At 40.5% G+C, this 19,831-nt stretch overlaps 1 protein-coding gene across 3 annotated transcripts in view; it reads left to right on the top strand.

The window, feature by feature from the left end:
• Positions 1-19,831, top strand: part of DOCK1 (dedicator of cytokinesis 1) — a 510,685-nt gene that overhangs the window by 382,874 nt on the left and 107,980 nt on the right. For all 3 annotated transcript variants that reach the window (XM_032224957.1, XM_032224956.1, XM_032224955.1), the window contains exons 34-35: positions 16,436-16,521; positions 16,662-16,818. In XM_032224957.1, coding sequence (XP_032080848.1) covers positions 16,436-16,521; positions 16,662-16,818 — 243 coding nt within the window. The remainder of the gene's footprint in view (positions 1-16,435; positions 16,522-16,661; positions 16,819-19,831) is intronic.

Below are 19,831 nucleotides of genomic sequence, written 5' to 3'. Positions count from 1 at the left end.
GTTGGAACCTCTTCTGTAAGTGTGGCCTGCTTTCCGGGTCCACTGGTGGAACCTCTTCTTATCAGTTTGGTAGATTTGACAAACCGGTTCTACTGAATAGGTGCGAACTGGTAGGAACCCACCTCTGTCTTGCACCAAACACAATTGATGAATAAATTTTTAAAAAAGAAGGTTTCAAAATACAGCACTACTTCACCCCTTTCTGAATAGATAGGGAAGGGAAAATTATAGAATACCCTTGAAAACCACATCAGACTTACACTATATTGTTCTTGTGGAGCTAAGTAATTAAATGCGGACACATCTGTCAGTGAAGAAGCCGATCAATTTCCTCCTTGCTTCAAGAAGCTGCCTTTAAATTTATGAAGTCAACATATAATTTTTCCCAGGTGGAGAAGCATACTTTATGACTAGATTTGGAAGAACAGTAATGATCTAAAGTTGGCCTATCTTTCCTAAAGCTGGCTATTCTTCTGTTAAAATTTTATCCCATGAAACTCCCTTCAATCGTATTCCATAACGCATTTTGTCATACAACTTATTTATGTACTCACCAGACTGATTGAGCAGTACAGGGCGGGGCATAACCTTTTCCTAGGGGGTCACAGCAAGATCGACAGCAGTTTACAACTTCCGCGACACCTCATTTTAAAGCCCATAAAAAACTGAATTGAATGAGCTATTAAATGTTAAATTTGCTTTAAGAATGGCTGGAAAATTCGATTCGGAAGAACAAAGGATCATTGACAGAATAAAATGCATTGCCTTTCGAGAGGCTCGCGATGCTGGAGCGACGTTTATCAATCGAAAATGGATTGCAAACAAATTGAAACGTCATCCGGATTGGGTTACTGATAATTGGAACAAAACAGCCCAAGAATGTTTCACAAAATTTGGAGAAGGGCGTCCTCTGCAACTGTCCCAAGAAAGCAAAGTCATCATTGCAACTGGCAGTCGCAAACAACGAAAAGGAAACCGAAAAGTGGCCCAAGAAATCCTTCAAATTCGTGGAAAACGAGTTGATCAAAGGACAATTGGCCGATATCGAGAACGAGAAGGTTTGAAGCCATTCCACGTCATTTGCAAACCATTGAAAACTCAAACACACGTTCAAGATCGGCTTTGGTTGTGCGATTGGTTGTCTGAATGGACCGAGGAAGATTTTCTTCATTTGGCGCCATCTGACGAATTCTTCATTTATGCCATTCGAAAACCGAAAGACGTCGACGACATCGCCAAACATGAACGATATCGACAAATCGTTTGCAATCCGACTTGCATCGGGATTTTCGTCATTTTCACAGCCAAGAAACTGCATTGGGTTTTGAAGGATAAAGGGGAATCCTGGGATGGCAGTTATTTCTGTGAGAAAATTTTATTGGAGAATGTCATTCCATTTCTCAGTGATCCAGACAATGTCTTGGTGGTTGGTGAGGCTGTCTTTCTTCATGACAAAGCTCCTTGCATGCGTGCAAATGCGACTCAGCAATTGTTAAAGGAAAACAATGTCAAATTTTGGGGCAATGATGTCTGGCCGGGAAATTCGCCAGATCTCAATCCGGCAGAGAACATTGGGGCCATAATTAAGGATGAAGTGGAAGCTCTGATGATTCAGGAGCAAGGTCAAAATCGATATTCGGTTGAAACTTTGAGAATGAATTTGGAAACTGTGTTGAAAAATCTGGAAAATCGAACGGAACTGTTTGAAGATTTGTTGTGTTCTTATCCACCTCGTTTGAATGCTGTTCGAAGGGCTAATGGTGGTCATACTGACTATTAAATCGTGTCAATAAACTCAGTTTTTGATGGGCTTTCGAATGGTGTATGAATTATTTGTGTTGTTATTACAAGTGTTGCTGTGACCCCCTAGGAAAAGGTTATGCCCCGCCCTGTAGTGTGAGATAGAATGCTTTTGTCTCCTTTTTTTTTAATGCAACAGGACAGTGATAAATTTATTCCAGTCTGCTGGCATCTGGAATGAATATAAATATGCATAAATAGATTAGCCGGGATGAGTGCCCGCTAGTTAATGTTTGCCTTAAATAATTCTATCAGAAGTAGGTCACCTCTATACTTTTGCCTTGTTTTAACTGAGAAATAAGTTTAGCAGCATGAGAAACAGGCACAAGAGGTCCAGCTGAGAATATTGTAAGAGAAATGTCTAGTATAGGTATGGAACGAGCATTATTGCTAAATAGAACGTGACAGTACTAATCATACTGATCTTTCTCTGAGGAATGATACTAAATGAACCAGTAATGCCTTTTGGGAAGGCAGGTAAGACAGGTATCAAAGTAAAGTTTTCCAGTTATCATTCTGATCTTCCTCTCCCTTTTTAACAGGGCTTTACTATATACGTTTTTCTTCTCTAATATATGTGAATGTAATTAAAATTAGTAGCTGTAAGAGACTTGGGTTTTTTCCAACTAATTTTGTCCTAGCTCTGGTACATGTGCTATTGAATAAAAACATAATGTAATACTTGGGCTTGAGGTACTATAGATAGTAATATTAGTAGATAGCATTAGATAGTAGACAGTCCATTATAGATAGAGTGTCTGAGATGTGTTGCTTTATTTGAACCAACGGAATACTAGAGATTCCATTCTCATATCCTTTACCAAGTGAGAATTTAGTTGACCTTGAGAGTTGTGGTGAACAGAAGAATTCATTGATCTTCTAGTTTAGTGACTAGAGGCAGATAGGCTGCTGTTGTGACTCAGCAGAAACCTCCTGTGAGTTGTTTGGGATGCTCACAGGAGATGTTAACGAGCAGCTATGGCTCATTAGGATCTCTCCTCCTGCGGATAAAGATGACTGATGGTGCCACGCCCTGGTTGCAGAAGTCAATGTTTGTTCGTTCCGTTCCTGTTCTGGTCAAGGTTCCCCGTTCGTGGGGATTAAAAAAACAACAACTTGGAGAAGTGGTTTGCTGTAAGAGTTTGTTTTTGCATTTGCTGTTTAACTTTTTGCCAGAGAATTTATCTGTGTTTATTTTGGGCTCGCAGCCAGCAAAAGCCGGGACTGATAAAAATATTTCCTTTGAAGTTCTGTTTGGCTGTAGTTTTTGAACGGGCAAGGTAGGGGTCAGAACAGTTTGACTTCTGCAACTAGGGCATGGCACCATCAGTCATCTTTATCCGCAGGAGGAGAGATCCTAACGAGCCACAACTGCTCGTTAACATCTCCTGTGAGCATCCCGAAACAACTCACAGGAGGTTTCTGCTGAGTCACAACAGGCTGCTATAAGGAGTTAATGTTCAAAGATAGAATTGAAGAAACCATTAACCCAAACATGTAGGCTCCCCATCATATTCCCCTCAGCTGATTTGTTTAGGATTAAAAAAAGTTAGTATTTGATTGCTATTTGGAAAACAATGAGAATCAATTATTCCATGGTCTTTATAGTAGTGAGAATAAGTGGAGGTAAAAGCATCTCAATGAAGGCAACATTATTAAAATATCTAAGCAGCAATTCAACTCTCGACTCAAGTCTGGTGTTTAAGTTCCTTACCATTAAGATAATCACATCAGAAAACAATAGAGACTGGTTTTAGATGCATTCCTCAGTGAAGTCCCATGCATCATTATATATATTGAATGTCTACTGACAGATTCAAAATGAGGTTGGGGACAAGGACTATGCATACATGTTGGAGCCAATTAAATGTGGCTTATCTAAATGTATCATACTAAGGCCTTCAGTGGTACACCTTCTTAGAATTTGTAGGTGCCCACCATGATGTCAACATTAAACTTTCAAGCTTCAATGACACACATTTCTATTTCTCTTGGAAAAAAATAACATCTACCAAATGGTAGTAGATTTGACATGACTTTTCATGTCATCACGCATTTGAGCCTGAACCAGAGGTGGGTTCCTACCAGTTCGCACCTATTCAGTAGAACCAGTTCGTCAAATCTACCGAACCGCTTAGAAGAGGTTCCACCAGTGGACCCGGAAAGCAGGCCACACCTACAGAAGAGGTTCCAACATTTTTTGAAAGCCACCACTGGTCCTTGGATATGATTATTCTACACTATCATGCTCCTATTTATAAAACTCAGTGCCTCTGTGAAAGGTAAGGATGACTACTGCGTTTGTGGTGCAATCAGAACATTGCGTGTGTTGAAGTTGTTTTAACGCAAACCAAGGATGCCTTTTAAAAAACAAGTTGACATCCTATTCTTATGCATGCCAGTGCTGTGTGTGAGGTAATTTAAGGTGGTTCTGACACGTGTGGTTGGCATCTTCATATCCAGTCACATGGGCGGCAAGCCACTCCCATCCGGTCACATGGGTGGCAAGCCACTCCCACAAAGGAGGCCACACCCACAGAGTAGGTTCGAACAATTTTTGAAACCCACCACTGGCCTGAACATCAACTGATCTAATAAAAGACTTGATTTTAATATAAGAATTTTTCAAAATTAAGAGATTTGCAAACACAGCGGATGTGCCAGGGTAAGAGTTAATAACATTTCCTCTTTATGTCAACTGAGGTTTTGTTTTTGTTTTTTTTCATGCAAATGGTGTCATCCTCACTCTTTCCTTTTGGAGTGGTTGCTTGTACGGAAGGCAACTGAATTTGAGAAAAGTTTTCATTCGGCAAAGGGGATGCCATCCAGACAATTAAGGGAGCGGTGTGAGCTTCTTCCAGTAGACATTAGGCCCATTACCTATAGATATATCCTGTAAACCAGAGTGGATCTTATTTCATTTTACAAAGTGTTATATAGATGATAGCTAAACTTTTCAGTTGACTAATTTTTTTGAGAATTTCCTCCTGCTTCTTGGTGTTTTGAATAAATAAATGATATTCTTGAGAGTTGTTAAAGAGGGTGCAAATTTCTTCTAAATTTCAAGGCTGCTTTATTAGTCCTTAAACTCACAGTTTTTCTGTATATCTGGAAAGATTGGTTCCAGGTGATTTTTCACATTCCATATCAGCGATCTCATCTTGAAAGACATAATATGGATATACTTGGAATAGAGTCAAAAACATCCTCATTTTATGGAGATTTAAAGGTATAATTGGGTTGCTAAGTTTTAGCAAAATTCTATAACCATTGCTGCTTTTGGATAGCCACGTGGCTCCTCTTACATGTATTTGGTACATTTGACATTCACCCAAAAATGGGTTCACCGACAAAAGGGCGAACGACAAAACCACACCTGAGTAAACCGCGGTGACAAAACCGTGTGTTCTAAAGCACTCCGACGATTGAGCACTGAATCGCGGCGACAACAGCGCGGCGACAGAAGCGCGCTGTAAAACTAAACCTAACCCTAAACGTAATGCTAACCCTAAACCTAACCCTAAACCTAACCCTTACCTTAAGTTAAATCGGTTTTCTGTCGCCGCGCTGTTGTAAAGCGCCCTTCTGTCTCCACGCTGTTGTCGCCGCGCTGTTGTTGGTGCGTCGATGACGTCGCGGTTTTAGCGACACGGTTTAGTTGGGCGCGGTTTTGTCATTCGCCCTTTTGTCGGGTCACGAAAGAATGCAATAGATATTCTCTTGCTTATATTATTACTCTTAATGAGGAGCAATGAACAGGTAGTAAAACTCAAGAGCTGAAAGCACTTTGAGGCTTACTTCAATAGCAACTTTCTAATTTATATCCAGATTTTAAAGAAAGGAATAAGCCCTTTCTGCTTACTTCAAATTTAACCCTCAGAGGCCTAGCAAGATGGATCACGTAGTATGGAGCTTGTCCAATGTCTCTGTGATGTTCAGACAGCTCTCGAAAAATCACAGCTTTGTTTTTAGAGTTAATACATACTGTTTGACCCATCAGGTTGAACATTGCCGAGGGTAATTTAGAGGCTGGATACAATATTGACAATTCTTCCTTTTGCTGTAATTGTGCCACTGTGCCACATTGCAATAAGAGAGGTAAGGCAAAGATATCATACTGTCTGTCTAGCCCTGGCTGGTTCAACTCCTCATATTTATTACTTAATAGAAGAGATTCATTTCCACTTATGTTTGTGGCTCCTTTTGCTGGTAAAAGCTCCTGTAGGTTGTATTATTGAAGGCTCTTTGCTATCCAGAACCAGACCCAAGGCAATTCTTCTTTACGTCTGCAGGCAAGAGAATGCATATCTAAAAGATATTGTTCAGCTAAACAGCTCCCTGTACAACCATGGAAACTCTAATCACTTAGGCAGAGAATGTAAGAGATAAAGCTAACAAAATTAAGACTCAATAAAACAAAAGGCTTCCCGTAAGAACCATAGCCATTGCAAAAGAAGTAGCAAAACAGACAAAAACAACTCCATCCCACCCCCCAAAAGAAAGGAAAAGCTTACTCTCATAGGAGTATGTACTGTACGCAGGTCATTGATGGGTTTCAAAAATTGTTGGAACCTACTCTGTGGGTGTGGCCTCCTTTGTGGGAGTGGCTTGCCACCCATGTGACCGGATGGGAGTGGCTTGCTGCCCATGTGACTGGATGGGAGTGACTTGCTGCCCATGTGACCGGATGTGAAATTATGAATTAGTACTTAGGTCGGTCCAAGGGCGAACGACAAAAGCGCGCCCGACTAAACCACGGTGACAAAACCGCAAGTTCTAAAGCACGCCAACGAATGAGCGGGGAAGCGCGCTGACAACAGCGCGCCGACAGAAGCATGCTGTAAACCTAAACCTTCCGCATAGCCCTTAAAAGCTGGCTGTTCCAACAGGCCTGGGGCTAAAGACTTGTAACCCCACTCGAATGGTATGACTGTTGTGTTTTTAATGGTGTATGGTTTCTATGTTTGTAACTTGTCTGTCTTTCCCCTCCCTTCAATTGTGAGCCGCCCTGAGTCCCCCCAGGGAAAAGGGCGGCATACAAATAAAGTATAAACTAAACAAATAAAGTATAAACTAAACTAAACCTAACCCTTACCTTAACTTAAATCGCGCTTCTGTCTTCGCGCTGTTGTTGCCGCGTTGATGATGTCGCGTTGATGATGTTGCGGTTTTAGCGCGCTTTTGTCATGTGTGCATTTGTCGGGTCACGGCCCCAGAGCTGAGTTGCACCAAAAAGCTGTGTGGTTCTGGGCCTGTTTACTCATGACCCATTCTTATGACTGCCATCCCACTTCATGGTTAAGTGATCGCACTTCAGATTCTTGCCAACTGGTTCACATGACTCGTTGCAGTGTCCCATGGTCATGTGATCATGACTTACAATGAATGGATTCGCTTAACAACCACACCATTCACTTTATGACTGTGTTGACTCGCTTTATGTCATAAAAACACTCATACTGTGGTCCTTCAGCTTGGCCGTAACAACTTAAAATTGAAATTCCAAGCTCCGTATGGTCACAGGTCAAAAATTATTTGTATCAAAGGATATTAGTTAATAGCGATAGCACCTAGACTATGATTTCATAGGTGTAATTAATTTGATGGCATGGAAGAACAAAGTCCAGTGTATTTCAAGTGTCATTTTATTTTTGATAATTTATTATACCACTTCATATTCCTTTACAGCCCTCTCTAAATGGTTTACAGTGTCAGCACATTAATTCCAACAATCTGTAAAAAATTAGGACAGCTTTCACATTTGAACTGTAACCAATCCTAAGTCATAGTTGTACATTAAGTAACACTCAGACAACTGTTCATGTATTCTTGACGCATTTCTGCTTGAACAAGTAAATTGCAGAAATAAATTGAAAATCTCTGGTAAAAAGAAAAAAAATAAACATGACTAGATAATCCAAACGTTAAAGCAACCCGATTTCGATACATCCTGTTGAGTCAAACCATGGGGTGTAATTATTTTATAAGCTATTGCTACAATAATGACTAGTTATGATGGCACATCATGTATTTATCTGCTCTTAATTATTAAATGCACAATATAAAAACAATTTGTGTGAGACCATACCAGTTATTTTTATTTTACAGCTCAGCTTCACAAATGCTTTTGATAAGTTGCTGTACATATTTCGTACTAGCCAAATGGTGATTTAATCATATAATAGATAAAAATTTGGCAATCAAGTTCTGACCAGCACCACACAGCTAAAAAAAATATATCAGTATCTGGCTTGTGTTAGATTTCATAGGTGTAGCAAATTTGATGGCATGGAAGAACAAAGTCCAGTGTATTTCAAGTGTCATTTTACTTTTTATAATTTATTTGTGTAGCAAGCTGGATCTCTTGTTATATAAATAGAAGAGTTTCCTGTTTCCTGCCTAGGTGGTGCAGTGGTTAGGGTGCAGTACTGCAGGCCACTTCAGCTGACTGTTATCTGCAGTTGAGCGGTTCTAATCTCACCGGCTCAAGGTTGACTCAGCCTTCCATCCTTCCGAGGTGGGTGAAATGAGGACCCAGACTGTGGGGGGCGATATGCTGATTCTGTAAACCGCTTAGAGAGGGCTGAAAGCCCTATGAAGCGGTATATAAGTCTAACTGCTATTGCTATTGTCGTTTCTCTTGCATGGCAGAGATGGGTTCCTACCAGTTCGACCTGGTTTGGCCAAACCAGTAGTTGTATGCCAGCCTGGGTCACAGAACCGGCGGTGACCCAGGCTGGCCATGCCCCCGAATTGGTTCTCCGGTCACCGCCATCACCATCTCTTTTTTTTTTTAGTTCTGCGCATGCGCAGAACAATTTCCATTGAAATGTGCATGCACGCACATAAGTGAACCGGCAGTAGCGCCAACTAGAATCCACCCCTGTTGCACAGGCTCAGTTTTATGTTTTAATAAGGTATCAATCTTCTTTGGTAGAGATCGGTGTATCTATCCAAGTTTGTTCCTTTGTTTGTTTGCTCTAAAATATTATTTGATGTGTGTGATGCTTGTATTTGCTTGGAGTATAAGCAATACTTGAAACAATATTCATTCACTTTTTAACCTCTGGGTTTGTTTTGCTTTTGAAATTGAAAATCTATTACTGAATAATGCAAAAAGAAATTCCTTGAGCAAAAGAATTTGTAATTAATTTTTTAAAAAATCCAAATGTAAAATAGTATTTATTGTGAATAGTATTTCGTTGACATTCGTCTTATTTGACATTTTCCTCTCTGCCTCATGTTTTAATTTTTTCCTAAAATGCAAAATTTGGGCCAGAAAATGTTTTGCTTGGAGTGTAATAATTGCTAATGGACTACTTGAAGTGTGAAAAGATTTTTAAAATTCTTATTGAAATCTACTACAGGAAATCTAAAATATTTCATTCTTTCTACTCTCTTGTAATACAGCCAGAAGGTTTTTTCTTATTGTTTTTTTATTATTTTCAAAGTTAGCAATTGTCCCTCTTACCATCTTGTCAAATTTTATCATTAGTTATCTGTTCTGACCCCCTTCCGTCCGGTGAGTCACACCAACACAAGCTTACTGTTAGCCACGCTTTATTCACAGTAATTACTCACAGACAAGACATTGGCAGCAACTCAGATTCCCACAGATAAGAGATACAAACAAGAGCTTTTCCAGCTTAGTATAATGGTTGTGTCCTGCAAAAGGTCTCCTCCCAAAGTCTCTTCTTATATACTCTCTTGGGAGGAGCCAAATCACAACCACCTGGGCCTGATTATCTCCTCTGAGTCTGTCTTCATAATTGCTGCCTTTGCTTCTCCGCCGTTCTCTGCCTGAAGTTTGAAGTTTCATTTTATTTATATGCCGCCCTATTCCCTAAAAGGGACTCAGGGCGGCGAACAACTCCAATGGGAAGGGGAACATGCAAATACAAAATAAACGTTTAAAATGACCAACAACCACACCTGTCGAGAGTGGAAGGGAGCTCATCAACCCCAGGCCTGCCGACACAGCCAGGTCTTAACGGCTTTTCGGAAAGCCAGGAGAGAGGTGAGGGTCCGAATCTCCGCGGGGAGTTTGTTCCAGAGGGCCGGAGCTGCAACAGAGAAGGCCCTCCCCCGGGTCATAGCCAGATGGCATTGGCTGGTGGATGGAATGGGTCTATGCGATCTAATGCGATCTAATGGGTCTTTGGGAGGTAATTGGCAGCAGGTGGTCTCTCAAGTACCCAGGTTCAATACCATGAAGGGCTTTATAAGTAATAACTAGCACCTTGAAGCGTATCCAGAGACCGATTGGAAGCCAGTGCAGCTCGCGGAGGATAGGTGTAACGTGGGTGTATCGAGGTACACCCACAATCGCTTGCACGGCTGCATTCTGGACAAGTTGAAGTCTCCGAATGCTCTTCAAGGGCTGCCCCATGTAGAGCGCATTGCAGTAGCCTGGCGTCAGGGACAAACTCCCTTTGACTTTTACCACTGCTCCATGCCTCAGGCGCCTCCTGGTGGCCAACCAGCCTCTCTGGTCCCTGCTCGGAGTCTGAACCCTGCCCAGGGTCCTCCACATCTTCCAGAGCCGACTCATAGGGTCCCTCGCTATCGGAGTCCATTGGCAGCTCCAACGGCTCCTGCTGGGCCACAACAGTTATCATTTACACAAAAGGAATGGTTTAGAAATGTTTCAGTGCTCAATAATTAAATCTGCTTTCTATTTAATTAAATTTTGGCCTTAGTCAGTAGGAGCAAGTATGTCAAGTCAACTGACCCATGCATTTTTCAACATTTATATTTAGAAACAGTTCCAAATGTTGATGAACCTTTTGTAGTAAATCCCATCGCCTGTTACAGGGTCACTTAGGAGTAGCAAATTGGACAAGTAGATTTGTATAGTTGGGCCTCATATCTTTGCAATGTCCTACAAGGTTACAGAACATCATAAAATTTGGTAGTATTATGGAAACAAAACTAGATCAAGCTGTTAAGCGCAGCCTAAATTGCTGAGATAGTGAATAAAAATTCAATTAACTTCATACTCTGATCACTGAAGAAGATACCTTGTAGATTTTTAAGCATTTACTTCACTTAAGCAAAATGAAGTGACTTACAACTTCACCACACGGACACACAAACATATTCATGGATCAGCAGTTCCCAGATTGTGAACCTTACAATATAATAAGGGAGAAAGGATACCGAGCCGAGGTGGCGCAGTGGTTAGGGTGCAGTACTGCAGGCCACTTCAGCTGACTGTTATCTGCAGTTCGGCGGTTCAAATCTCACCGGCTCAAGGTTGACTCAGCCTTTCATCCTTCTGAGGTGGGTAAAATGAGGACCCAGACTGTGGGGGCGATATGCTGACTCTATAAACCGCTTAGAGAGGGCTGAAAGCCCTATGAAGCGGTATATAAGTCTAACTGCTATTGCTATTGCTATTGCTACCTGGGAAGAGGAGATGGGTGATTTCTTAAAAGGTGGGAAATAAAAAAAAGCTATTCCAAAAGTAAGTGGGGAACGTAATAACAATAATGACACAAACCTCATGCTATAATAAATCAAATAAAGAAAAGTGCAGAATGCAATGGCAAACCTGCAAGAGGAAAGAAAACAGAACAAAATAGAACAGAAAAGTAAATGAAAAACACCGAGTTTTATTTAAATTGTGAAAAAAAACAAGATATGTTTCATCCGACTTTAGAATTATTACCCTTTCCAATGAATGCCTTAAGACTGAGTAAGGGCGGGGGTGGGATTCAGCCAGTACACACCAGTTCAGGCGAACCAGTTGCCCCGGCAATCAATTGGCTCCACACACCTATTCTATTCCGTCCTATATTTCATTTGTTTGAAGCCCAGCTGATCGGCGCTACAGAGCATATTGCCATGTCTCAGCTGTTTTACTCGCTGGGGCTGCAGGACAAAGTAAGGTAGTGCTGATTTCAAATGTAATGTGTGCGCGCGCAGCGAACCTGTTGTTACACCGGTTGAATCACACAACTGAGTAAGGGGGTGTCACGGCTGCTTCACTTAATAACTAAGAAAGAAACCACTCAAGTCCATTTTGCAGAATTAAGAGTACTTTTACTGATTATAAGTAAATACAAGCTAAGCAAAGCTGGATCTGAGCAAAAGCGCGCGCAAAGCAGTAGATATCAATACGTGACCCATTCCCCTCCCCTTGGTAACCCCAGTCCATAGTCCAATCGTATATCTCCACAGCTGTCAGGTGGGAGACATCTTCAAAAATCACCATCAGGTTGGTATGCCGGACAGTTGGCCTCGGCGGGAAACTCCCCTCCTTCCTCATGTGCAAACGAATGGTGAGAACAACTCCCCATTAACAGTCCTGTACAGATTATTTCCCTCACCCAAATACCATGCCCTCCCTCCCCGTTTCAATGGCAGCCGAAAAGCAAGCAGCAAAACAGAGGCTGACGGGGGGGTCATATTTACAGTTCCTAAGGCTATTTGCTTAACACAGTCGGATCTCTTTACCATGGGTTCTGGCAGACAAAATCCAAATAACTGGAATTGGATGTGGCTTTGCACCATAAAAGGGATTAACAACCTTCCTATTGGGTAGGCAAGCAGCAGAGCATATAGAGGAGAACAAAAGGAGTGGTGGTGCTACTAGTCCACATTACACAAGATGCAAACTTTATCCAAAATATGCATTTTGATTGTGGACTCTGTCTAGGATAGAAAGAAGCTTCCTTTCCCTGATAAGCTGCATGAGCTGACATAAAGTCACAGAAAGATACCTGGCGCTGTTTTGTGTCTTCCCAAGACACATCTGCGGTCTGAATATTGTTTGTTTATACATGGGATATGAGGGAGATATTTAAAAATTTTATGAGCTTAGATGTAATAGGCTCCGCTGAGAATTTTTGATCAATTGAGCATGTTGCTGGTGCAATTGCTTGCAGAAATATCCTTAAGCAGCCTGCAGGGAATATCAGCGGAGAGATGAATTCAGTGCTATCAGGACTCAGATAGTGCAAACTTGGCTTTTTCAGCAGCCTGTCCCCCCCCCCCCCCAGCTTCTTCCCAGCTTATTTTCTCAGAAGACTAAGTAGGTGTGGGAGAGCGAGGCTGTTATCTTCCTTTTGAGCAATTCATGGCATTCACAGGGCATTCACTCCGAAACAGACACCAGGATTCACTGGGTTAAGCATTTGCATTATGCAGCCATCTAATACTAAAATATCGAACCTGGCTCCAAAGTCCAGGAAACCATTAAATGACAGGAAAAAAGATCTAGGGAATGGGTAACTCATTGCTGTCACCTTGTGCTTATCTGGATTTTTGCAACCCAGTTTTTATGTGTGAACTTCACGGTTGACCTAGTTATGCAGGAATGCGACTGGTTGTTGCAAAACCATTTCTCACTAGCTTAACCTAGGAATACATACAACGATATTGTGAACCTCCTCAGGATTTCCAGCTCCCACACCCTATTCCTTTTTTTCCTAACCTGTCAAATGAGTGGCATCCTGTAAGTATATGCCACGCAAAATTACATTTTAAGAGAATTTTTAACTTGCGGATTTTGGAGAAGATTATTCCAGATCACAATGATATTGAGAGAAAGTGTAATGTCTGAAGAAACAATTTCTGGTATTCTTTGAAAAATTGCACCGCAGCTAAGTAATTTTTTTGCAATGAAATGAGAATGAATTCTTTCAGTTAAGTGGGTTCCCGTGGGTTAGATATACGTTTGCATTGTGCTAAAGGCACATTTATGACATACATTTATGTACTTGTGTTTTTCTCTCCTGCAGTGTCCAATATATAACAGCTTTGAAACCTGTTGGTGTTGCAGGTGTTTTTAGGGTACACATACAGTCAAATTCATTCTGTCCTATGATTAGGAATTAAGAATTGGTGTACTTACAATATAATTTCATTGCTAGTACCTATTGTCCCACTGCATTTATCCATAATTCTTGGTATTACAATCTTTTTCTACCACACTGGTGCTATATTTTTTTTTAAAAAAAGAGCTTCTATTTGTTTGGTTTTGGTTATATGCTCAAGTAAAAGTGACTTTGCATGGTTAAAGTGCTAAAATGCAGGATTATTTTATGTAATTCATACTTCTAATGCACAAAATGTCTCTATATCCCAAACCTCTAATCATTTATAGCAATAGCAGTTAGCAATAGCAGTTAGACTTATATACCGCTTCATAGGGCTTTCAGCCCTCTCTAATCAGTTTACAGAGTCAGCATATCGCCCCCAACAATCTGGGTCCTCATTTCACCCACCTCGGAAGGATGGAAGGCTGAGTCAACCCTGAGCCGGTGAGATTTGAACCGCTGAACTGCAGCTAGCAGTCAGCTGAAGTGGCCTGCAGTACTGCACCCTAACCACTGCGCCACCTCGGCTCTTTTGAGTTATATGCATTATATACAATTTGCATAATTTCTTATTTTACATGTACTTGATCTTTTATTATAGTATGAAGATGAAACTTTCTTTGTCAGTGGCAGAGATATCAAAAGCAAAAAAACATGGGGTTTAGAAAAGGTGAAATGTGTTTGCAGTCATTGTCTCTAAGACATTGGGGAGGGCAGAGATGAGAGTTAGAAGCAAGAAAAATTCAGTAATTCAGATAGCCATAGCAATAGCACTTAGACTTATATATCACTTCATAGTGCTTTACGGCCCTCTCTAAGAAGTTTGGAGTTCGCATATTGGCCCCAATAATCTGAGTCCTCATTTTACCAACCTTAGAAGGATGGAAAGCTGAGTCAAGCTTGAGCCAGTCAGAATCAAACTGCTGACAGTTGGCAGAATTAGCCTGCAATGCTGCATTCTAACCACAGCCCCACCACAGCAAGCCATTCTAATCATTTAGATCTATTCCTCATGGCTTATAGAAGATCTTTAAAGACATCTTTATTCGCAGGATTTCCAACCCTAGCTAAGTTTATTGGCATCCATCCAGTGGTGGGTTTCAAAAATTGTTCGAAACTTCTCTGTGGGTGTGGCCCCCTTTGTGGGAGTGACTTGCTGCCCATGTGACTGGATGGGAGTGGCTTGTGTGACTGGATAGGACGATGCCGACGACACTTGTCAGAACCACCTTAAATTACCTCACACACAGCACTGGCATGCATAAGAATAGGATGTAAACTTGTTTTTCAAAAGGCATCTTTGGTTTGTGTTAAAACAACTTCAACACACGCAATGTTCTGATTGCACCACAAACGCAGTAGTCATCCTTACCTTCCACAGAGGCACTGAGTTTTATACATATGAGCATGATAGTGTAGAATAATCATATCCAAGGACCAGTGGTGGGTTTCAAAAAATGTTGGAACCTCTTCTGTAGGTGTGGCCTGCTTTCTAGGTCTACTGGTAGAACCTCTTCTAACCGGTTCGGTAGATTTGATGAACCAGTTCTACTGAATAGGTGCGAACTGGTAGGAACCCACCTCTGCATCCATCTCACAAGAGGGTTGCTTTATTACTATTAAACTATTGTACTGATATTTTTTATAATACTGATTTATTTTATTGCTATGTTGCAGCCCATTCAGATGTTTTGAGTTGGTCTGCAAAACCCTGTAAAATAAATAAATAATTCTAGGTGGCTGTTAGTTTTTTGTACCTTAAATTCCTATGCTTCCGTTTATTGACTCTTTCTGCATCTCTTCCCATGACTATCCACAAAATAGACCTCACTATCATTTTACGGCCATTCAATTGTTTTGACAGTCTAGTGACATTTTTTTTCAAATGAAGGTACATACAATTGATTGCTTTAGGAAGCGCATGTGTAACTCTCAGACTACAGGTAGCTCACAGCCACTTTCCACTACTAATAGCCGGGAAGAAGAGAGCGGGGGGGGGGGGGGGAGACTGAAGAAGGAGGAAATTAAGAAAATGGGTTATGCCTGGAGAAAAGCCTTTTCTGTCTCAAGCATTACACAGAAAAACTTTATAAGTCTGGAAAAAGATTTGGCTGTTTCACTGATTTTAAGGGAAATGCTTTATACACACTGATGTTCATTGCAAAGCAATAACAATAACAGTAATCATCTTCATCTGCTGGAAAAGGATTCTGACAGTCTGTTGAACTGATTGTTTTAAGTTCTTTTTCAAATTACGATCATGTTAAAGCCTTATTTTAAACCTCATTACTAGCTGTTTTCTGCCTCGTCTCCTTCCCCTAATGCAATGACTTTTAAGTTCCTTGGCTGATGTATCTGAGGTGAGCCAAGTTCTGTAGTCTTCTAAATAAATGTGAATATACTTCATCTAACCCATCGATGCAATTGGCAATGCAGCCTAATATATCGTCCATAATAATGCTTTCAATTTGCTTGCATTTGTAGCTATTATAATTATTGTGAAGGATAGAGTGTGCCTGCCTTGAATATGATTTCTTGTCTCTTATTACTGTAATTAACCATCTTATTTAGATTTGCTTTAAAAAAAAAATCACCTAAGCTCCATTTAACAATATGGCCAAACATTTCCAAATGCTCATATGGCAACAGATCATTATATACAAGATGGAGATAGTACTGGAGATGTCAAACTTATTAAAATTCAATCAAACATTGCATTTATTGTAACGCCAAACAACTTTATAACCTGATCATTGCTACGATGACATATTTGGAGCGTTAATTATTTATATGCCTGTTCTGTTTAATTACAGTTTGAAAATGAGATAATCACAAAACTGGATCATGAAGTGGAAGGCGGAAGAGGAGATGAGCAATATAAAGTGTTATTTGACAAAATGTAAGTGCTCATAACAGCTGGATTTATGATGATTAATGAACATTTGTTGATACAAAATACTTCAAATTAGTCTTTCCTGAAGGATATGTTCCCAAGTTTGATTAATAAGATATATATTTTTTTTACTATCACTTTTTCAGCCTTCTAGAACACTGCAGAAAACATAAATACCTTGCCAAAAATGGTGAAACGTTTGTTAAACTTGTGGTGCGGCTGATGGAGAGACTTCTAGATTACAGAACTATTATGCACGATGAAAACAAGGAAAACCGGATGAGCTGCACAGTCAATGTTCTGGTGAGAAATGAAATGGTTATATGTGGGATAAAGAAGAATTCTATACAATCCCCTTTTTTTTTCTTAGGCTGCCTAATCATATGACTACAATTAAGTGGATAAGATTCTGCCCGCTGGATGTTTCACAAAAAAGTAAAACTTGAGAACTTCTTTTTCTTCTTTAAAACTGGGTGTTTAGAAATCAAGATTAGACAAACCAAGCCTCAATTAAATATATGATTCTGTTTACACCACCATAATTCATCTAAGAAAGCTACTAATAAAAGGGAAAATGTAGGATGATAAACTTCTAACTTTGGCAAAAGAGCTTGATTGGTAAGTAATGCTGCATCTTAAAAGGACATTAGCCTTTGTAGTCACTTTTGTTAGGTGGATTTAGGGGACTAACAAGTCTGATGGGTTGATGGGAGTTTAAATCATTAATACCTTGGTTTACTGCAATTTTCTAGAAAATAAAGATAAAAGATAAACTTGAGGATATAAATGGAAAGCATAACTTCAAACCAGAAGAAAGCTGACACTTAAAACTTTTCAAAAAACCAGATAGCATGGTGTTCTGACCCTCCTCCTCCATCCAGTAATGAAAGCCGAGACAAGCGTAAAATGGAATGTCTTTTAATAATAATAATAAGTCCAGACTCTCGGTGGCTGAAAGCCAAATAAACAAACTGATAAGGACTTTGGCAACGAGTCCTACAAACCTTGGCAGCAATGCAAACAAACTCTGGCAGCAATCCAGCCTGCCAAGTTCGTTTCTCTTTAGTCCCAAATGTTGACTTCTGCAAGAAGGGCATGGCACAAGCAGTCTCTTTTATAGTCTGGGAGAGGAGCTTAATGACCATCAACTGAGCGTAATTACCTCCTGTAATTACATAGTTGTTCTTGATGCCAAGTAGCCCTTCGACGGCGTGCATCCCGGAACAACTCACAGGTGGTTTCTGGATCACTCTCTCTTGTCTCCTCCCCACTGATCCAAGGCTCAGGCGCCACCTGGTGGCCAACCAGTCTCTCTGCACCCTGCTCGGAGTTGGAACCCTGTCCAGGGTCCTCCACATCCTCCAGGGCCGACTCATAAGACCCCTCGCTGTCGGAGTCTGGTGGCAGCTCCAACAGCTCCTGCCGGGCCACAACAGCATGGTAACCAGGTGTACTGTTGATTTAATTAAAGTATCACCTCTGCATTTAACTGCCACGTCAAAAATCCTTTTCCTTGGTGTCTGAAGGCTGCCGTAATACAGGCAAATGATCCATTATGAAAATGAGCCATAAAAATGATCCATATTCAGAATGAAACAGAAACCTTAAACCCTTTATAAAATACACACTAAACCGGGCATGAAGTTTTTTAAAGTGGAAGTCTGTTGGCTCTTGTTGACATGGAATATCTTCTGGGATCATTTATTACGGTCTTCTAGGAATTAGGCTACTAAATCCCTGCAAACAGTCATAAACTCATGGGGCCAGAACAGCTTCGAAAGCTCTTTATCTGTCATCCCTCTTGTGGGTTATACATCAGTTGGTGGGAAAAGAGAGCATAAAACTAACTTAAACAAGAAAAATAGAAAAAAAAAACATCCTTTGGATTTGGTTTTTCCCCCCGCAAGAAAGTACTCTAAACCAAAGTTAGGAGTATATATTATTAAATGACTTTACAATTTTATAGTTCCAGCCATTTACCACATGTTATAACAACATCACGATCGTCATTATTCCTAAATCAAGTCTCTTTGGTGAAGGTTATGGACAGTAATCTGCCACACTGTTTCCATGGAGACTTTTTTTTTAACTTGTTGCTCTCGAGCAAAGAGATAAGGACTGGACAAACATCTGGATGTTTTCACTTCTAATCTAGAACCTTAATCACTATCACAGCTTGGCTCCCCAGAAATTTATTTATTTATTTGTTAAGTTAAGACCAATTGAGTGGTGGGTTTCAAAAATTGTTCAAACCTACTCTGTGGGTGTGGCCTCCTTTGTGGGAGTGGCTTGCTGCCCATGTGACCGGATGGGAGTGGCTTGCCGCCCATGTGACCGGATATGAAGATGCCGACGACACTTGTCAGAGCCTCCTTAAATTACCTCACACACAGCACTGGCATGCATAAGAATAGGATGTAAACTTGTTTTTTAAAGGGTATCTTTGGTTTGTGTTAAAACAACTTCAACACACGCCATGTTCTGATTGCACCACAAACGCAGTAGTCATCCTTACCTTTCACAGAGGCACTGAGTTTTATAAATACGAGCATGATAGTGTAGAATAATCATATCCAAGGATCAGTGGTGGGTTTCAAAAAAGTTTGGAACCTCTTCTGTAGGTGTGGCCTGCTTTCCGGGTCCACTGGTGGAACCTCTTCTAACCGGTTCGGTAGATTTGACGAACCGGTTCTACCGAATAGGTGCGAACTTGTAGGAACCCATTTCTGGACCAATTCCAATGTCTTATGGGTAATTTACAAACTAAAAACAAACCTCATAAAAACAGAAACATTAAGTCAAATAGGCAGCCCAATTAAGATACTCTGTTAACAAAAACCCACAAAACAAAACAGAGACCATTAAACAATGAGAAAGATAGACCCCAGGTCTGTGACCAGAGCCAGATTTTCAAAGCTTCCTTGAAGCCCAGGAGGGCTCCACCCTTATCTCTGAAGGGATGCTCTTGTAGAAGATGGGATTGCACCTGAGTAGACATACTTCCTGGGTCCCACCAGCTGGCAATATTTAATGGAACAGAGCTAGAAGGCACTCCACTCTGATGGAAGCCAATGAATGGGCAGAAATCATTGATCTCTCCAGTGTCTAGGCCCTATGCCGTTATGTCAGTATAATCTACTTCAAAAGAGATTTAAAATTAATTTTAATTTATTTTGCATTTTTAATTAAAATTATATTCTGGTAGGGAGAGAACTATAAATTATATGAATTTGCAGTTCTTAAACATCGGAAACAGCTAATACATTTATTTTGGTTGCTCAGTCCCTATCTTGCATTAAGTCATTAAGTTCAGGTA

The sequence above is a fragment of the Thamnophis elegans genome, chromosome 10 (assembly GCF_009769535.1).
Source record: "Thamnophis elegans isolate rThaEle1 chromosome 10, rThaEle1.pri, whole genome shotgun sequence".
NCBI classification, from domain to species: domain Eukaryota; kingdom Metazoa; phylum Chordata; class Lepidosauria; order Squamata; family Colubridae; genus Thamnophis; species Thamnophis elegans.
The sequence above is the reverse complement of the archived record's forward strand: the minus strand, read 5'-3'. Positions and strand labels throughout refer to the sequence as shown.